We start from the raw sequence: 22,476 nt of genomic DNA on the forward strand, positions 1-22,476 counted from the left end.
CAAGGCTGTGCCCACCACTTCTTCTGCTCCCCAGTTGCAGCAGCAGCTGGAGCAGGAATGGACGGTCGTCGGAAAGAAGGGCAAGGCGAAAAAGAAAAAGAGGCCGGTGCGGGAGCGCACGAGGGCGCAGAGATTGCGTAATCCTTCGTCCTCGGCTGTCGTAATTGCTCTGCAGCCAGGCGCAGAGGAGCGAGGCGTCACCTATGCCTCTATAATGGCTGGATCACGCCAAAAGATTGATCTGGCGGAAATCGGTGTAGGTGCGCTGCGGTTCAAGCGTGCCGCGACTGGAGCAAGGATTTTAGAAATCCCTGGTGCCGCAAGCTCAAAGGAGGCAGATGCTCTCGCTGCAAAGCTGCGAGAGATTTGGGACGAAGGCACCGTCAAGGTTTCCAGGCCGGTGAAATGCGCTGAAGTGCACATCATCGGCTTGGACGACTCGGCGGCTGTTGAAGATGTCGTGGCTGCGATTTCTCGGGCAGGAGAATGCCCTACAGAACACGTCAAGTGTAGTGGACTGCGCGTGGGCTCTCGCGGCTCGACCTCAGCCTGGGTGAGCTGCCCAATAGCCGCGGCAAAGAAGGTGGCACAGGTGGGCCGTGTCCAAGTAGGGTGGATCTCTGCAAGTGTCACGCTTGGCAGGGTGAAGCCGCAGCGTTGCTTCCGCTGCCTGGAGGTGGGGCACGTAAGAGTCGCGTGCAATTCGCCCGTAGACAGGAGCAACGTCTGTTTTCGATGTGGAGAAACAGGCCACAAGGCCGGGGAATGTTCTGCCTCCGCCGCTCGCTGCGTTCTATGCTCCGAGGCCAAGCTACCGGCAGGCCATCGGCTCGGGGGCCCGGCTTGCAAGGCTCCCAAGCGGAAAAGAGGAAATCAGGGACGCGATGGTCCAGGTACCGCGCCGTGTCCTTGTCCCGCGCCCGCCGAGGCGAATGTGACGGTTAGCGAAATGGAGACACAGTAATGGCTCTACTCCATTTCCTTCAAGGCAATATCAACCACTGCGCCGGAGCTCAGGATCTTTTGCTCCAGAGTCTGGCAGAGTGGCGGATAGATGTGGCGGTGGTGGCTGAGCCCTATTTCGTGCCTTCCCGGGACAACTGGGCGGCCGACTTGGATGGACTGGTGACGCTAGTAACGCAGGGCGGTACAGTAATGGAAAGGGTAGTCCGGCGGCGGGGTTGTGTCTCGGCCTCGATCAGTGGTAACACAGTGATCGGGGTCTACTTCTCTCCCAACCGTAGCCTGGATGAATTCGAGCGGTTCCTGGCAGATCTGGGGGAACTGATTGACCTCGCTCCTCCGCAGCCCGTGCTTCTGGCCGGAGATTTCAATGCCAAATCAATGGCATGGGGATCATTGGTGAGAAATGCGCGGGGTGCGGTGCTGCAGGACTGGGCGGTCGCAGCTGATCTCTCGGTCGTAAATCGCGGGAGTGAGCTAACATGCGTGCGGCAAAGAGGGGGCTCCATCGTCGACATCACCTTCGCTAGCCCCCCCCTTGCAAGGCGAATTAGTGACTGGAGGGTTGTTACTGACGTAGAAACGCTATCGGACCACAGATACATCCGCTTCAGCGTCTCTGCGCCATCCGCGTTTCGCGGTGAGCCTTCCCTAAATGATGGACGTCCGCGTTGGTCGATTCGTAGTCTCGATAGGGAACTCCTAATTGAGGCCGCCATAGTTCAGGCATGGATCCCTGCACCGCGGATCGCAACAGTAGAGGACGATGCAGCGCGGATGGCTGATGCGATGGCACAGGTGTGTGATGCGGCTATGAGCAGAGTACGCCCGAATCCGCATAGAAGACCGATGTATTGGTGGTCCGCCGAAATTGCCCAGCTACGCGCATCCTGCGTGGCTGCGAGGCGGGCGTACACCAGGCACCGGCGCCGGAGTGGACGGGATGAAGTGGAGGAAGCGCAACTGTATGCCTCCTACAGGGAGTGCGCTACCTCTCTGCAGGAGGCAATCAGCAGCGCCAAGGATAGAGCATGGGAAGAGATGCTCGAGGGTCTGAACCGAGTGCCGTGGGGTCGGCCGTATAAACGGGTGAGGCAGAAGCTCCGCCCGTTGGCTCCGCCCCTGTCTCAGTCTCTCGAGCCCCGTCTGCTAGAACAGGTTGTGGTGTCTCTGTTCCCGGACCGGGGAAGATATTCTCCTCCGCCGATGGCGGCGACACCTGCGTCACAGGAGGAGCTTGCAGAAGAAATCCCTGCCGTTACCCATGAGGAGTTGGAGTCGGCAGTTACGCGGCTTAAAGGGAAGAACACTGCTCCTGGACCTGACGGGGTACCTGGCCGAGCGTGGGTGCTAGCGTTGGAAGCCCTCGGGCCCCGGGTGGAGCGGTTGTTTTCGGCCTGCCTTGAGCGGGGACAATTTCCCCGTAGGTGGAAGACAGGGAATTTGGTCCTGCTAAGAAAGGAGGGGCGCCCGCGCGATTCGCCCTCAGCGTACAGGCCCATTGTATTGCTTGACGAGGTGAGCAAGCTTTTTGAGCGCGTTTTCGCAGCTCGCCTCGTCAACCATTTGGAGGGAGTGGGACCAGACCTCAGCGGAAACCAGTTCGGCTTTCGCCGTGGTCGGTCCACACTCGACGCGATATCTCGCGTGAGAGCCACCGCAGAAGATGCGGCTGCTAGTGGAGAAGTCCTCCTGGCGGTGTCTTTGGACATCGCCAATGCGTTTAACACCTTGCCGTGGGGCAGTATCCTGCAAGCTCTCCACTATCATCGCGTGCCGGGCTATATGGTGCGACTGCTGCGGTCATACCTCTCAGATAGGACTGTTGCGTATCCAACCCGCGATGGATGGAGTGAGAGGGAAGTATCGTGCGGTGTCCCACAGGGGTCGGTCCTCGGGCCTCTCCTGTGGAACATCGGGTACGACTGGGTCCTGCGCGCCACTAACCTCCCAGGTGTTAGCGTAACTTGTTACGCCGACGATACTCTGGTGACTGCGCGTGGGGCCACATACGAGGAGGCAGCTTTATTAGCTACCACGGGAGTTGAGCAGGTGGTGTGCCGCATCCGGCGGTTGGGTCTAGAGGTGGCGCTGGAGAAATCCGAAGCCATCTTCTTTCCCGGTCGCCGGAGGCTACATAGCGCGGGCTCAGAGATTCGGGTCGGTGGGGTAGCTATCAGGGTCACCACCACCATGAGATACCTAGGCATCGTGTTGGATAGCCGATGGAGGTTCACGGAGCACTTCCGTCGCCTCGCCCCCCGTCTTGTAGGGGCGGCCGGGGCACTGGGAAGTTTGCTGCCAAACCTTAGAGGCGCTGGGGGTGGGTGTCGTCGGCTATACACTGGCGTAATCCGCTCCATGGCCCTCTACGGGGCCCCCATCTGGGCAGACACCCTGAGCGCCCGTACCAGACCCCTCTTGCGGAGGCCGCAGCGGGTCATGGCGCTCAGAGTAGTTAGGGCATACCGCACGGTGTCTTTTGAGGCTGCCTGCGTAATGGCCGGAACGCCGCCATGGGATCTGGACGCCGAGATGCTAGCGGACGTGTATCGGCGCGTCTCGGCGTCTAGATCACATGGGGTGAATCCTTCCTATGAGGAAGTAGAGGAGTGGAGGGCTGAGGCTGTCGAGCGGCGGTTCTGGGAGTGGGAACGCCGACTCGAAGAGCCCAGCGCGGGTGAGAGGACGGTCGCGGCCATACGTCCAGTCCTCCAAGAGTGGTGCGACAGGCGGCACGGGGCCATAACCTTCCGCCTTGCACAGATACTGTCCGGGCACGGCTGCTTCGGGCGGTACCTGTGTAAAGTCGCGAGGAGGGAGCCCAGCATGGTCTGCCACTGGTGTGCCTGCCCGGAGGACACGGCAGATCACACTCTTGCCGTGTGCCCCGCGTGGGCCGAGCCCCGTGCTCGCTTAGTCGCGATTATCGGGCCGGATCTCTCTCTACCCTCCGTTGTTCGTGCAATGGTGAATGGCGACAGATCCTGGCGTGCGGTGATCGCATTCTCGGAGAACGTGATCTCGCAGAAAGAGGAGGCAGAGCGGGTGCGCGAGAGGGATCCTCACGCGGACCCGATCCGGCGCAGACGTCTTATTGGGCGTCGTCGCCGTGTTGCGGCCGCTTTACACGGTCGTAACGTGCCTCCTTGATGAAGGGCGCCGGGCGGTGGAACGGGGAATGTAATCCATCGTCCGGTTCGGTGAGGCGGCTTGAGATGTTTTCCGCTCATGCCGCCAACGGGAGGGAAGAGCAGGCAAACCATCTTTCCTGTTCTTGGCTTGCGCCTGGCTTAGAGATGGGCTGCCGCCGAGGGGGTCGCGGAAGAATTCCAACCAATACCCGCGGCCCCATCATTAAAGCGGCTCGACGGAACACAGTGGGGTTTTAGTCGGTAGGAATCCGACATAACCCACGGCTCCTTCCCCGGGGGCAGTGGGTATCTTTGGAAGATTTCCCCACTATTAAAAAAAAAAAAAAAAAAAAAAAAAAAGGGGTAAGTACCTGCAACCAGAATATTAACCAGAAAACGATCCAAATAATAACAAGTGATAACTGCGTTAAAAACAACCGACTTCAAACTTGCACTTGCAAAATTTACAAATACCTACAGACAAAAATGCTCATAAAATAAAAACTACTGGGCCTATCCGAATAAAATTTTTATGGGACCAATTCGACACCATCCCGCATCGAACAAAAAAAGAATCACGTAAATCGGTTCAGAAACCTCGGAGTAATCGGTGTACATACATAAAAAAAAAAAAAAAAATATACCGGCCGAATTGATAACCTCCTCCTTTTTTTTGAAGTCAGTTAAAAAACGTGAATCATTTCCTTTAACATTATCAATTACACAAATAAAAACACACTGACCCCACTACTAAAATGTTACGGTTTATTTTTATACAAGCTAAGAATATAACTAAATTTACACAAATAAAAATAAACTAAACCAGTACAAATGCAAAGACTTCTTTTATACAAGTTGAGAATATTGCAATTACGTCTGGAAGGCTCTGCTAGTGACAATTTCATTTCGTCGTGGAATTAAATGAAGTTATGAAACCTTGGGGTTGGAATAACAAGGGATGTTGGACACTAAGCTCGCCAGGGTTGACCAAAACAAATACCTATCCAATTTAATTAAACTTAATGGTTTGTTGAACACAATAGTTAATACCTAAGCAAGCTAATAAGTAGGATAAATGGTAAAGTAAGCTAATGATGTAAGATAACTTGATAATTCTTTTGATAGAAGACCCCTCGTTTAGTAACAAGGGGTCTATCAAAACGTTCAACGGAGCGCGTCCTACTTCGGTTGAAACTAAACATTTTTCAGTCTTCAATAGTAATAACCATTCAAATAATTTATCAAAACATCAAAAAAAGGATACTTGACAATAGCGAAAAAGTACATACCTAAATTGAAAAACTATATACAATACGGAAAAGACTCCATTTAAATTATAAATAATAAAAACTAAACAGTAGGCAGCCCTAATAAAATACACAATTTAATTACTCGCTGCTATTTAAACGTCAATTTCGTTATCCCATGACATGAATAATAATGATAATAATTTGTTTATTGTTATCCCATCTCGCCAAACTTTGCTATTTCGTTGCGAATTATTTATTAAAATTACCATCCAAATTGAAATATCGCATCGCATTTGATGTTTTCATTAATTTCAAGTTACAAACAACATTAATTAGATGGGGGATGATTAATTATTTGTTGATTTAGTTAGCTTGAGTCCGCGGATTCGCTCGCATATAATGCGATTAAGAATAAGGATTTTTTCAGTATAGATTTAATTCGTAGTATTACTAACACTACCAAACAAATTTTAATCATAATAATGTAGATAAATGTTAGTTTCATATAAAAATGAATTTCATACATTTCGTAAACTAAAAGTGAAGTCGTATAAGGACCGAATAAAGTGGCACTATCGCTGTATTTCTACTATTCTAATGCAACTTTTTAAGCCTCGTGAATCGTCAAGTTTTCCCGTTCTTATTCTATGCTATGCAAAAATGCTTTCATTGAATACAGAACATTGTGTCTGAATAGTGTGGTATAGTGAAGACCATAGAACATTTACATTTTACTTAATAATAATTACGAATATGAAATACAGATTTTAGTTCAGATTAAATATTACCCGACCGAAGCAGTTTGGTTCAACAACCTTGTACGGTGCAACCGTTCAAAGCGCATCATCATCATTTTTTGTATGCCACAGCATTTTCATTTTCATATAGCGTTAGTTCACATTAAAACGTCGCGAGCCGCGTACGTGTGTAACTCAGCATAGCAATAAAGCATATCATTTAGCAGCCTAGTTTTAATTAGCATCAACAGCAGCATCCCCAGGTGTACGAACCGTACAAACCTTACTCTCGCGATTTCCTACATAGTAAAATCCACATCAATCATCAAAGATTTGATTGTTTCTTTGTAACGATTAATCTCCACAACTACCGAACCGATATCAAAAATTCTTTCATCAGCAGAAAGCTACATTAGCCCCGATTAAAATAAGCTATATTATATTACTATAACTAGTTAAAACATGAAGTTAAAAGTACCTTTCTTCTGTTCACTTTGCGGCGGTGGCGTGGCTGGCGACTGCGCGCGCGCCTGCAGCGTCGCTAGCAGTTTCCGCTTGTGGTTGCACAGCTTCGTCAATTCCGCGCCGGACGCCGCCTGGTAAGGTTTGCTCAACACCTGGGGAGGATGAAATAGTTTAATTATATTATTTTATATAGTGGCTTACAATATAGTTAATAAGGATAAGGCAAATAATTAGGACGTTCAAATGTTTCAATTAAGTACCTATATTTTTTATTTTTCAATAAAGATTTGGTTTGAAAGTTGTCTCTTTTTTTTAATAAGTAGGTACCTACACGATTATCAGTTATTCTGCATTTTTTTAAAGATTTTTCACACAATTTAGTTGTATTTTCTCACTACGTAGGTACTAAAGGCAATAACTATGCACTTATTCACATAATAACTATAAATTCTAATTACCAACTAAAACTCGCGACACTTTTTTTCAACTACCATTTCACGACACAACAAGCAAGCGCACACCTACAACTTTAATCTCTCCTTACACCACCGAGTCACTCCATACTTCAGAGTTACCTACTCCATCACGAGCACTTAAATGTTATCACGGTCCATTTACATACACTATATAGTTCGTAATAGCACAGCTGTAATCTGCATCAGGCCGCTGCGATCTCGATAATGCGCTGAATGTAGGCCATCATGCACCCAACTAGCTGTTTAATTTAATTTAATAAAGTGGCTTCGACCGCGATCTATTAATTAATTATTACGCGAGAGCTGATGGATTTGTTGCCTGTATTTATAGGAAAGTTGAGTGGCGTTGTGACGATCAGTTGACATCTTTAATCACAACATAGTAAGTAGATATAAAACAAAGTATCTGTCGCTATCTATGTGTGCTTAAATCTTTAAAACCACGCAATGGATATTGATGCGATTTTTTTTTATAGATAGAGCTATTTTCGAGTAATGTAGTTAATTCAATTTTTATTTTAATTTATTAGGTTCTATAAACAAAGCGTTCGAAGCCACGGGTGGCAAGCTAGTATAAAATATTTTATAGTTGGAACATTCTAAATTATACATATATGCGGGTAGTTTGATAATCTGTAGTTGACATTTTCGTAAACTGGAACGTTCTATGTAAAATATGGAGGTAGTGATATATATATAGTTTTTATAGATATATATAGTTATTATAGATATAGATAGTTTGTCCTATCAAAAGTAATACTTATTATAAAGCGAAATAAAGAATGGAGAATTATGTATTTTTCTTGTGAACAATTACTTATGCATCTACTAGAGATCTATTTAAATACTAATTCCATAATAATAAATATCAAATCAATACTTATGTAGATTTATATCTAACAAAATAAAAACTTCAAGTACACAATCGAAAGATCACGGCCACTGGATTGTCAACAAAAAATAGTTAACGTTGAGGTGCTTTAAGGTGATAAGCTCTGAATAAAGCTAAACATAAATTTAAATACGTTTACGATCTTTATCTATTATTTCAATCAATATCTCGATCCCAATTTAGATTTACAAACCGAATTTACATAACAATTAAATTTATTTGATAAAACAAAAATTCTTAATATAAATCCGAATCCAGTATCAGTAATCCAGTATCCAGTATAAAATTTAGGAAATCCTACAATCAAATCCTTAAAATACGAAAAACGTAGAATAACCAGTGGGTGACAAGAAAATGTGATCTGCAGAGTGCAGACTGTAATATAAGAACACATCAACAGTCAAGATGTATTAGGATAATTATGAAAATGAAAATGAAAAAATCTTTACAATTGAAAGACTTTTAAAATAACACAGTACAGGAAAAGCACTAACTCCACTACCTATGTCTCCATACTACATCTATAACTATGGTACCCAATTAATAGGAGCATCATGGTCATTTGAAAAAATTCGATTTTCTTAGCAATCCTTATTTATATTTCAATACCAAACAGTTTATTAAGCTATTGCATAGCTTCCATCGCGGGCCTTGAGCGCGGGGACCGAATCCAGAAATTGCGTAACGAAAAATCTCACGCTCCCCACTCCGACAGGCACGGAGGTGTGGCTTGAAGGCATGCTATGCAATAGCTTTACCGCGGCAGTCCCCGAGTGCCACACGTATTTTTTTTATTCTGTCTGACTCTTAAATCAAATTTCATATCAAAGGGTTAATAATTCGTTTGAATCAACATCTTTGACGCTGCAAAATACTGCTGAATCGAACCTTTTGTTTTCTCACATATTCCAGACACAAAGCATTCCAACAAAGAATACCCAGTCAAACGCAGTATACCTATACTAGTTACACCTCCATCAATATTAAGTCTACCAACCGGGTCTGTATATCCCGTTAATCCGCAGTAAATATTAAACTCGTGCCATAGTATAAAGAGAGAAGTATGTGGCTAACACACAATATTTTAGTGTATGTATTTTATCATACGTATTTATTACACACAACAAGTATTTAAATATTTTATTTCATATTTATATTCGTATTTAATTATAACACAAACATTCATTACACAAAAACACAAGAAATACAGACATGCATTACACTTATACAAAATAATTATAATATTTATTATTCTATAGCATAGTCGCGGTATTTGCGTAGTATGCGTGCCGCGACTAAATTATCACGGATCCAGCGGGTAGATCGTAATACTTTGCATCAAGTTTCTTCATTGTAAATTTATTAACAGTTCGATCTTAGCTATTGAATACGCTCATTGTCAGTTTCTTTAATTTGGTGTCCTTTAATGTTCAAAGTGTTGTTTCACGTGTATAGTAGTTATAAACAGAATCCTCTCTCCTTCTGTGTAGACTGTGGAGTTAATAAACGATAAACAAATTGTGAGTGTGTGTATAATTAGTGCATAACCCAAAACTCAAAAGGTACTGTGCCTACATAGTCATTTACACGCACCCCACAAATTGGTGACCCCTCTGAACACTATATATATATATATACGAACTATGTCTAGTGCAAGCGATTCCGACAACGCTGATCGAGTAAATACTCAAGCGCGAAGGTGCGTCAAAATGGCGGAACGACCGTCGCACGTGTCGCCCGCCCAGCAACCATCCGTTAATTTACGGATCCCACCTTTCTGGCCAGAAAAACCCGCAATATGGTTTGCACAAGTTGAAGGACAATTCGCTATAATGAACATAACTGACAATACTACAAAATTTTATCACATATTGGCCACATTGGACCGGCAGTATGCGGCCGAGGTCGAAGACATCCTTACCGGCCCCGCTGATTATAATAAATTAAAATCAGAATTAATTAAAAGATTGTCCGTATCCAGAGAAAATAAAGTGAAACAGCTGTTGATGCACGAGCAGCTGGGACTACGCAAGCCATCCCAATTTCTACGGCATTTGCAGCACCTGGCTGGTCCCGAAATCCCAGAAGATTTTTTGAAAACAATCTGGACCAGCCGGTTACCTGCTGGATTGCAGCCGATCGTGGCGTCACAACCTACGCTGTCCCTGGACGCTCTGGCTGAGTTAGCTGATCGCGTGAATGACATCGCGGCCCCTACCGCTCATGTTGCGGCGGCATCTTCATCTACATCACCCATGGACGAGCTGGCACGCCAGGTGGCGGAGCTGACGCGCCAGGTGAGCGCGCTGTCCGCTCAAGTAAGCAGTTCCCGGTCCCGCCCTCGCGAGCGCAGAGGTCCCTCTCCACACCATCGCCCACGGTCTTCTTCTCGACGATCCCACTCTAATTACCGGCGTTACCCCATCTGCTGGTATCATAATAAACATGGCACAAAGGCTAACAGATGCATTAAGCCATGCGACTTCAAGGCATCGGGAAATGCACACGGCAGTCAGTGATGGCGACCAGCGACTGCCCCAATTCCCCAAGTCGTCTTTTCATAACAGACCCCACTCTAAATGTTGAATATCTAATAGATACTGGTAGTGATATTTGTGTTTTCCCTATAACTGCTGTGTCTGAAAAAAGATGTAAAACTAACTATCAACTGTCTGCTGCCAATGGTTCCGTCATCGATACTTACGGTTACATTCAGTTAAATCTCAACTTAGGCTTACGTCGCGTTTTTCCATGGCGTTTTGTTGTAGCTGACGTCACTAAAGCTATTATTGGTGTAGATTTTCTTTCACATTACCAAATTATAGTTGACGTAAGTAAGAAACAATTGATCGATGGCTTAACCAATGTCAGCAGCTCAGCAATAAATTGTAATATGATTAATTGTAATATTTCTAGTGTTAAGGTTGTAACTGGTGGTGATACTAACTATCATAAAATTTTAGCGCAATACCCAGAACTAACACGCCCCGCTGGTACTCCAGGTATTGTCAAACACAACACTACACACCACATTCGCACAACTCCTGGCCCTCCCGTTTCCTGTTCCCCTAGGCGCCTGGCTCCTGACAAACTTAAAATTGCAAAGATGGAATTCGAGGCTATGATAGCCAACGGAACAGCCCGTCCATCTGACAGCCCGTGGTCGTCTCCGCTTCACCTCGCATCGAAGAAGGACAATGGATGGCGTCCATGCGGTGACTACAGACTTCTCAACGCAAGAACGATACCAGATAAGTATCCAATCAGGCACATACAGGACTTTTCACACTGTCTGTCTGGTTGTACTATATTTTCTGTCATCGATTTAGTTAAGGCGTACAATCAGATTCCTGTTTCTGAAAGCGATATCCCGAAAACAGCGATCACCACACCCTTCGGTTTGTACGAATTTCCTTTTATGACCTTCGGACTTCGCAACGCAGGTCAAACTTTTCAGAGATTTGTCGATGAATTGACGCGAGGCCTAGATTTCTGTTATCCGTATCTCGACGACTTCCTGATATTCAGCAGATCAGCACAAGAGCACGAAGACCACCTGCGCCAACTCTTTACCCGCATGAGAGATTATGGTGTTCTTATAAACACAGCCAAGTGTGTCTTCGGCGCTCCTAAGGTAACATTTCTAGGCTACGAAATCTCTGAAAAGGGAACCAAACCTTTGGACAGCAAGGTGCAAGCTATCGCCGATTTTCCTGTCCCAAGAACTGTTCGAGAGCTTCGAAGATTCTTGGGCATGGTCAATTTCTACCGACGTTTCTTGCCCAATGCTGCCCAAATTCAAGCACCATTAAACGCCTTGCTTATAGGTTCCGTTAAAGGTTCTCATCCCGTGGTCATAGAAGGAAGTTCGCTGCAGTCATTCCAGGACTGTAAGAAAAGCCTTTGCGAAGCAGCCCTGCTTGCTCATCCTGCCAGTGAAGCTAAATTAGGACTCGTCACTGACGCTTCAGATACAGCGATAGGTGGAGTCCTACAACAGCTTAAGGATGATGATTGGCAGCCGCTCGCATTCTTCTCGCGCAAGTTGAGCCCATCACAGGTGAAATACTCACCATACGATCGAGAGCTCCTTGCCATCTACGAGAGCATACGGTACTTCCGACACATGCTGGAGGCTAATCATTTTACGATCTATACTGACCACAAGCCGTTATGTTACGCTTTCCACGAAAGGAAAAGTAACTGCACGCCGCGTCAGTATAGACATCTCGACTACATCTCGCAGTTCACAACCGACATACAGCACATATCTGGTGCAAACAACGTCGTCGCTGATACTCTATCACGCGTATGTGAACTGCAGAGGCCTGTCGATTTAGAAGAGATGGCAAGGTTGCAAGCTTCAGATCCTGAGCTCACTGCGCATCTCACAGGTGAATCATCTCTTCGCCTTAAAAAGATGAACTTACCTGGAAGTCGTACTCCACTGTACTGCGACGTCAGTACACCGACTCCCAGACCTTTCGTCCCTACACAACTGCGTCAGCAGGTTTTCAATTGTCTGCACTCTTTAAGCCACCCAGGCGCAAATTCATCAGCCAAGCTCGTTGCACAGAGGTTTGTCTGGCCTTTAATGCGGAAGGACTGCCGCGAATGGTCTAAGGCATGTTTGACGTGTCAGCGCTCGAAGGTAAACAGGCATGTCGCGTCACCTATTGGTACGCTCGCTTTACCTTCAGCGCGATTCAAACATGTCCATATAGACCTAATCGGCCCTTTACCACCTTGCGGTGATTATCGGTATTGCCTAACAGCCGTCGATCGCTTCACGCGATGGCCGGAAGCTGTACCACTTACCGACATCACCGCAGAAACTGTCGCAAAAGCTTTTGTGTCCTGCTGGGTAGCCCGTTATGGTTGTCCAACCGACGTCGTTACCGACCGCGGTGCACAATTTCAATCGGCCCTATTCCAGCAGCTCGCTAAGTCTATCGGTTTTGATCACCGTAAGACAACGGCATATCACCCGCAGTGCAACGGCTTAGTGGAGCGCTTCCACAGACAATTGAAAGCTGCAATTACCTGTCACGCTGACGTAAACTGGGTAGAAACACTGCCTCTTGTGCTCCTCGGCATAAGAAGTGCAGTGAAAGAGGATCTGCACTCTTCCTCAGCTGAGCTGGTTTTCGGTGAACCACTTCGCCTACCAGGTGAATTTTTTGGCCACGACACTTCGTCTTACACTACCGATATCACCGACTTATCAGCTCGGTTGACGAATTTCGCCAGGCATATTCGCCCCGTACCAACACAACATCACGGCAAGAAAAAAATATTTATCTACAAAGATTTAGCCGCATGTAGTCACGTATTCCTTAGGGAAGACACACTGCGTGGCTCTTTACAACCCGCGTATACAGGACCACATGAGGTCATTTCAAGAGATCAAAAATTTTTCAAAATTAAATTAAAAGGAAAGTCAGCGACGGTAAGCATAGACCGCCTGAAGCCAGCCTATTTACTGTCGTCTTCTCCTGAAATCCTTCCTTCTCCCGCTATTCCACCTCCCAGTCCTCCCCTACCTCTTCCCAGTGCTCCTGTGGCATATACCACTCGCTCTGGGAGGAGAGTTCACTTCCCAGACTTTTATCGCCCTTAACCCGGTCTCTGGAGGGGAGTGATGTGGCTAACACACAATATTTTAGTGTATGTATTTTATCATACGTATTTATTACACACAACAAGTATTTAAATATTTTATTTCATATTTATATTCGTATTTAATTATAACACAAACATTCATTACACAAAAACACAAGAAATACAGACATGCATTACACTTATACAAAATAATTATAATATTTATTATTCTATAGCATAGTCGCGGTATTTGCGTAGTATGCGTGCCGCGACTAAATTATCACGGATCCAGCGGGTAGATCGTAATACTTTGCATCAAGTTTCTTCATTGTAAATTTATTAACAGTTCGATCTTAGCTATTGAATACGCTCATTGTCAGTTTCTTTAATTTGGTGTCCTTTAATGTTCAAAGTGTTGTTTCACGTGTATAGTAGTTATAAACAGAATCCTCTCTCCTTCTGTGTAGACTGTGGAGTTAATAAACGATAAACAAATTGTGAGTGTGTGTATAATTAGTGCATAACCCAAAACTCAAAAGGTACTGTGCCTACATAGTCATTTACACGCACCCCACAAGTAGGCCAACTCCCGGCGTTTAGGAGCGCACGGTACCTAAACTTGCGAGGCGCAGGGTTGTCACTTGTCGTATGGATATGTTAACTAATTTAACGTTTAATAATTGTATGAACAAACACCGATCGCTCACAGCAATGACACGGCCCTCAAGAGACCGGTCCCAGAGCGAACCGAGCGGCGTTGTGTGCGTGCGTATGTACATGAACTTGGGACGTAGCCAAGCGTTCCGCGTACATGCAAAAGAACGTACTTGTTCAAAGATAACATACTTCTCTCTTTATACTATGCTCGTACGCCCTGTGTCCAGTCACATCAATATTACCCTTGGAATAAACACAGGCATCAATTACGCATAGTGCCAACATTCGCAAATTAAACGCCGCGTCGTGTTCATTACATGGTACTGAATTAAATATTCATTTGTGTTGTTTATTTACGTGTGTGTATCTTGTAATGGATAATTGGGAAGTTTTACTTTGTAATGGTACATTAATCGCGGAATAACATCTACACGAATAAGTTATTGTTTTGTTAAGTTTCTTTAAAAAATAGATATACCAAAAAAACCTATTAGAAAATTATCTTATTAAAAATGCTTGCGGCCAAATTTTGACTGGCAACCTAGTCGATATATTATATTCTCCTAATTATAATATTAAAAAAAATTGGTTTTAGCAAAAATCTATGAACGCTAATATATAATTACAAACATTATATATGTATAATTGTATAACATTTCGATAGCAAAAGAACCCAAAGACTATTCCGCTCCATGGAACAGGTAAGTACTCGAAAAAAGCCACTCCACTGACCACATCGCGAACAAATGAATACATATACTAAGTCAAAAAGGGCGGTTCAATTAAGGCATCTAATTGGAAACGGAGGCACGAGTGGGCACAATTAATGCCGCACGTATCCACTTTGCGAGATAATGCATTTCCCGAATTCGGGCGACTTTCAAAGACACATGAATAGGGTTGTCACGTCAACTAGAAAATGGTTTATTTAAGTTTTATAGTTTTACATGCACATTATTTGAAACAATTTCTGGAAAAGAAAAAAATAATTTGTAAAGAATAGAAAACAGTTACAATTAAGCGCTAGGCATAATTTTTATATGTTAAAACTTTCGAATATGACAAAACAAGGACTCTTTGTATTGTAGTTCAAAGTTAACCGTACTCACAATGCATATAGAATGTCCACTTATTTAATTTTTTGGTTTATTATTATAACTCTGTCAATTAAGTAGCGATTTTCCTCTTATAATTGATGTATTTTTAGCATTTTCTTTCACAGGGAAGGATTTCAATATAAAAACAGAAAAATTCCCGAAAATAATGTACACAAAATCACATCAAAACATCACTGAAAAACCTCCAAAAATTCTTCACTACAAAAACAGTGGCAGCCCTAGCAGCTAGAGCGCGCCACCCTGTGGCACATCACTGGGAACCCGTAAACGCCCGTATTAATTAGTGGCGAGCGACAAATTACGAGACTCGTGCCACCTGAATAATCAGCAATGTCTCAATGCGGTGCCACGATCGATCACATTTACTCCTTTGTGCCAGCCCTGGGTGGCTAACGAGACGGAACAGTGACCTTTGTGCCTTTGCGATTGAAACTATAGTGACTGGCTTCGTGGGAAGTGATTGTTCATTAATACTAGGTTTTGTAGGTTAGCTATGTAAGATTGTCGATGTACAATTTTATTATGTCCATACTGAATGTTTAAAAAATCAAATAAACCTAATTACATTACATTTACAACATTAGTGTGCCTATAAAATTAATTATAAACTTCTTCTATGAGTTTTATTTTTCTTTTTCAAAAATTTAATACAAATTTATTTCCTTAAAATATAGCATCGATTTAAAAAAAAATCCTATATAAAAAGCTTCTTTCTAGTGGATTTTTGTAATGCTATCTATATTTTTCGTACGAGTAATTTTTGAGTAAAATCGTAACAAACAAAAAAACCTTTATAATATATGTAATTAATATAAATAGTATAGATAATGAAGTACATTAATATCTCAAGATTAATCTCACACAGAGGCGGCTCGTGACAAAATTTTATGGGTGTTCACTTGAAATAAAACACTGAAAATACCTTCATGGTGTAAAGCAGTACAATTTAATTAAAAAATTACTTATAAAGGAAAATCTATTAACCTTCGTAAAATATGTCTGTTTTCATCGACACGGTCATTGAACTCGCGTATTGACTTTCGGTACGCGGAATCTAATGCTTTACGAATGTCTTGTCGTTCGATAGACGCCAATTGCAGTTCATTCAACAAATGGTACCTACCGAGATTGTGAATGTTTTTTCATCTTGATTGAAAGATGAGCTAAGTCGTCAACGCCCGTTTCAGTCCAAGCACTCTCACCTCCGCCGGCTCGCCCGCTTCAAATAAAAGACACGGAAAACAAAATATTTTGTTGCTTTCATGTTCATCACAATCACACAACCACGGTGTTTTCACATACTGTTCGGATTTAAACACACGCGTATATGTTTTCGTTTCTGTCGTACATTTTTGCGTAAATCAAGTTCAGACCGTGGCGGTCCCTTAGCTTTCAATTCAAGCCGAATTTGTAACGTTTTAACACACTTTTTAATGAACGCCACATTATAATTGTCCATTTTAACACTCACAAGTAATACTGATAACTACAGGCTATTTCAACAGTCAACACGTATCTTATGATTTTAATTAGAAAATTCCCGAATATACATTCGCGCGCGTGCAAGTTGACTAAAGTTTTAGTGTTTGTTTATGTATGAGTGGCAACGTCGCGCGCAAGCCGCAATCGCTGTCTTGTTTACGGGCGCCCGGGCACGCGGTAAAAACGAACCGGCAACGTTTGCGGGAGCGGCGCTCCGAATTTTGCTATATTTTCATAGAAAATCTTCTGTTTCACGCGCAGGACTGTGACAAAACTATCTCTTTCACTCCTATTGGATTTCGTATTAGAAAATGTACTAAATATTTTTTTCATTGGAGCGCAATCGTGAGCGCTCCGCTACGCGCGTTTTATAATACAGTATTATACCTACAGGTGTATGGAATGATGGAATGATGGATATATTCATTGGTATTGCCAGTAGTTTTTTACGATTACGATTGATTTTAAATAGTAATAATTAATATTAATAATGAAATTAAGGAGTATGATTTTATTATAATTATTTATGGGAGTTCACTGCACCAGCGCTCCTTAGGGCGAGCCGCCTCTGATCTCACAATGGGACAATACAATGTAAACAAGTACAAGCTTTGTATTTCCACTTTATATTTATTTAGGTCATTCTCTCCGCCGCGCTCAATCTTGGGATGAAGGAAGATGAATTGTGTTTCTTAAATGATTATGTTTATACTCTTCTGTAGTATACACATTAATAATGATTTAAATAAACAATGTAAGTATATATATTACGATGACGTTTACATTATGAATATATGGCAGCATATCCTTCCTACTATAATATTATAAATGCGAAAGTTAGTGAGGATGGATGTATGTGTAATGTGTATGTATGTTTGTTACTCTTTCACGTAAATACTAATCAACCGATTACAATGAAATTTAGTACACATATAGAGGGTAACTTGGATTAAAACATATGATAGGTTTTAACCCGGATATCCCACTGGACCGGGAAGTGTGCGTGTTTTTCTTTGAAAACGCGGGCGAAGCTGCGAGTGGAAAGCTAGTAACAAATATTTAGCACTCAAGTAATCGAGTGAAATAACTAAAAATGTATAAGCACAGTTATTGTGCCCATAACAGTAAGATATAAACAATTAGGCTAACAAAAATCCACTGTCATAAACGCGAAATGTACAAATAAATACATTAGCTCTTACAACTCGATTTCATTAAAACGACGCAATCAACTCTACTTTGTTTTCCATTCCCATACAAGACTACGAGTAGCACACTCAAGAAACAGGCCAAAGGGACCGGCCCTTTTGACGGTATCTAATGAGGGCTATATAGGTCAGCCCATACCGAGTGAAGAGGCCATCTCTATTTACTTAGCTATACGATTAAAGACCACGTGTTTGGGAAACATACAAAATATATGAAAGACAGTTTTGTGTGGACACGTGCGATGTTGTATTGTATTGGTTTATTGAAGTTGATCTTTTAAATGCGTAATATGTCGTAATGAGGTCACGAGTTGAGAAAGTCGATGGTCTTTTGTGACTGTCGCTTCTTAAGTACCTCATAATAATTTTTACATGTCACTAAAAATGAATTACCAACTTGCTTACTCGCAATTGCAACTTTGCTTGTTGACAGCCATAACTACAAATTATCATGAACAATAAGTACCACAAAGGTTCCCTTTCATAAAAAAGACTAACTATGTAGATATATCGTGAAAAGTCAACATGTGTTGCGGTGCAATACCCAATTATAGCGCTTTGTAAACAATCCAGTTAAGTGCTTAATAATTATCAGTTAATAAACAATCAAATCATACTATCTATTTTGAATGAGCAAATATTTTTAGGTGATAATAATTTTACGCACTCACTTCAATGTACACACACGTTATATAAAATACTTATGAAATCAACAAATCTAACATGCTTATATAACATGTTCCACTCAAGTAGTCTTAATTTTATTGTATTAAGCACATAATTCACATTCACAAACATACAATACGTCCTATTTTAATCACAATACACACGACCACTCTACAAAACAAGCAGCTAACCCAACTCTTTTATCGAGCGGATTTGCTGAGAAATTCTTTAGCACCTTTCACGTTATAAATTGCGCTATTCAGGAGTCGATGCCACAATAGTCAATAAACTAAGATAACGTGCACTCAGCCCTTATACACTACGAATGATACGTATCAACTACCGTCCGAGTGTAACAAAGAGACAGATATATTCACATAAACCCATTTCTACGATACCACTGCGTATTTCACAGAAACATGTTTATAGGGGTAATATCGTAATCTACTAATTGAATAGGGTAAAGATATTCTATTTCCTGTCGCTTTAGAAATCGTTTGCAATGTTCATTTTCCACAACTTGCAATATAGTTTATGTTACTCGGAAAATCGATCAATAGAAACCAGCAACAAGCAGATATTTACAATTTCAACTATATACAGAATTTAAAAATATTAATTTTCTCTGTTTATTTACATACCTACTACTTATATTCATGTTTACTTTTTGTACAAGAAGCACTTTCTATATCCTTAAACATATTTACAAGTCATTTTATATGTATGCATCTATTATCACTTTTACATACAAGTGAAAGCATACATTCACGCGGAATAACTACAAAAGTCACAACAACAATTCAAATATGGCATGGTTATGAATCACAATTCTCTACTCAAAGAACCCGTACTCCAATACAGACAAAAAGGCCAAAAGGTAAATTCACCAACAGTACATTACCTACAAACTATTCTCATATCGATAAAAATGCTTCCAAACCGATCCAATCTTCACACATCTCGCACCTCGCTAAAACTTACAACCATCGCATGCCACACGTTAAATCCGTGACATTGACTTAACACCTTGTGCATTTATGGGCCCTCTTCACATTGGGCAGCGTTGGCCCAACAAATGATCGTCGATGTTTGCCGAAGATTATGAATAAACATCTACAATAACAGCCGATCATAGACAAGGCCCTCTACACTATCGTGATTGCCTCTCCTCGGACAACGCTGCCCATTGTGAAGAGAGCGCATCATACCACGCTAAAACTTACAAGCATCGCCTCGCATACGTTAACTCCGCGACTCCTTGTGCGTTATAAATTAGCCGCACAGAGCTAACAGTGACCACAATGGCCAATAAAGAGATATAAACAACAATGTATTGCAACGTCGATTTGCTGAGGCGTATCACAACGGAGAAGGGTCACCCTGACGTTTTTAAGCAGTACCATGTCCTGTGTGGAAAAATACAGATAAGTCGTCCAGTTCCATCACTTTCCCATACTGGAATTGGTACTGCATTAAAACGACCCCTTACAAGTAACCCCTTTCTCATCTGTGTGTTACGGAAGAAGTGACAATGATATTACAACATATAAATGCTGGTTGTTTACTCAGAGAATTTCAACGTCGTCAATGGTCGTACTAGATTGGAAAAAAAAAGGGAATATTACTCAGTAAAGATTTTTTAATGTTTGACGTTGGTTAAACATCTTTTAAGCCCAGGAAACAAATAAAACAAAGATAGCGCAAACACAGCCGACCACGTATCGCACCATCGGTTTGCTGACGCGTATCGCGCAACTGTTCCTGTGTGTGTTAAGGAGGGAGTGTCAAAACGGTAACAATGTGTTGTAGCCGGTTATTCAGTAAGAGTATTTCAACTGGTTATACCATAGAGTTTACATAGATCTTTGACTAAATTACTAGCAAAATAGCTATATTTTACCATCTTAGACCGCATCTCAGCTTTCCATCAGGCGAGATTGTGGTCAAGCGCTTCCCTATCCTAAGTAAAAAAAAAAAAAAAAAAAAAAAAAGATAGTCATAGTAGCAGCGTATGCTACAGACGTACAGATGTTGCTTTCTAATGATAAACTTTTGAATTGTTTGAGCTAACAGTTAAATCGAAACAATAAATACGCTCCGATTTGACGACCTCCTCCTTAAGAACGTCCACCACTTTATAATAATTTACTAATACTACTCTAAATATGAGTAAAGACCACGATAAGTAACGTTAAGCAAATATTTACCTACAAGAAAAGTTTATGCAACATCCACAAAGCCACATATTAGACTCACCCATAGATTGCCTTTACATTATGTCTGCACATCCAACTAGTTACTCAAAGAGCCAGCGAAGCGTGGCGCACTGCTTCAAGGTATTCTTACCATCGTCATGTTATTTAATAGTATGCGCTATTTTTGTATTTTGACCCACTTGGCGTAGTGATTAGCGACCAGATTGCGTCAGATATTGTTGCCACTGAATAAATGTTGTGGTGTGGTTGTACATTGTGTTTTTTAATGTCAAGGTTGTTGTGCTGTTCATACATTTGGTGAGAACACGCTGTGTTTTGTTTGGGACTTATAAATAAATAGATGAATTTATAGTGGTACCTACCATGAATACCATAAATTGAATATATTATAATCTAAGTACTATTACTTTCACCAATGCCACACTAATTCCGTTACCATGACCACATTAATTCTGTTACTTTTACTGTAATCTGTATCGTACAAATACATCATAATAGGTACTCTATTCATGTTCAATTCTAAACAGAATTATGTTTTTCAATTTATTCAAACATAACACCCACAACTGAAAAAAAACTAGCCATTTCACCATCGGCCCGCTTCCCCACACGCCCGCAACATAACATAATTATGCTCCATACACATTGCTCCAACATTACTGCACGTTTAGTCACTAACTTTAACAGCCAACGAACCGCAACAGTGGCCATTACACACTTACATTGCAATTTGCAAACGATCGATTATTATTGGAGAGAAATTATTATTCATTTATTTACTGTTAAATTGAGTATTAAATCAAATTGGCTAAGTAGGACTAATTCAAAAAAAAAATTAAAAGTAATTACTTCAAGCCAATTAAAACATTCTTAAAAGATATCGCGTTATACGTCTTAGATAAAAAAATGATTGTCTATAATAATCAGTATTTCCGGTGTAATTTTCAAAAATATAAACATGCAAATAATATATCGTTCGCAAAAAAATATACAAGCTGGAACCTTGATTTTTGTCTCGTATCCAATATCCACGAATAAATCGAGATGTTTACAGCAACAAATAACTTCCTACACCTATTATTGTTATAAATAGATCTTTTACATTCAATCAATATCAAGGACACCCCGACAAAAATATAAATCGTACACTATAATGTTAATGTTGCTTTTTGTTCCCTTTGCATGCAAAAACGAATCGAATAATTGAATTTCAGCCTTTGCAAGGTCACTGGCCCTTTGAAATGTTGCATATTAATATATATATGCATATTATGTAGAGCTATCTAACTATACCATTTTTTTATATATTTTGTTCATTTTGTGGATTTAACATCAATTATAATTTAAGCGAACGTAGAACAATATCTTTTTACAAAGCGTTTTAATTTCCTGTCTGTTAAACGTCTCCTCCAACCTATAAAAAAAACTCTAATAAATAACTGAAAATTGATAAATAGCTCATTTCTAATCAACTAACGTTCTTTATTTTCCAAGACAAAGAATACTTTTAATATTTGATTGATGATTAATATTTGAATCAAATAATATAAACAAATTAACGAACGAACATTATGCAATTTAAAATTAATAAATTAATAATAATCAATAAGT

General features: G+C 41.8%; 1 protein-coding gene across 3 annotated transcripts in view; it reads right to left on the bottom strand.

The window, feature by feature from the left end:
* LOC123693377 overlaps positions 1-22,476 on the bottom strand; it is a 106,932-nt gene that overhangs the window by 34,785 nt on the left and 49,671 nt on the right. For all 3 annotated transcript variants that reach the window (XM_045638450.1, XM_045638449.1, XM_045638451.1), the window contains exon 3: positions 6,563-6,701. In XM_045638450.1, coding sequence (XP_045494406.1) covers positions 6,563-6,701 — 139 coding nt within the window. The remainder of the gene's footprint in view (positions 1-6,562; positions 6,702-22,476) is intronic.

Source organism: Colias croceus, chromosome 7 (genome assembly GCF_905220415.1).
Source record: "Colias croceus chromosome 7, ilColCroc2.1".
NCBI lineage: Eukaryota > Metazoa > Arthropoda > Insecta > Lepidoptera > Pieridae > Colias > Colias croceus.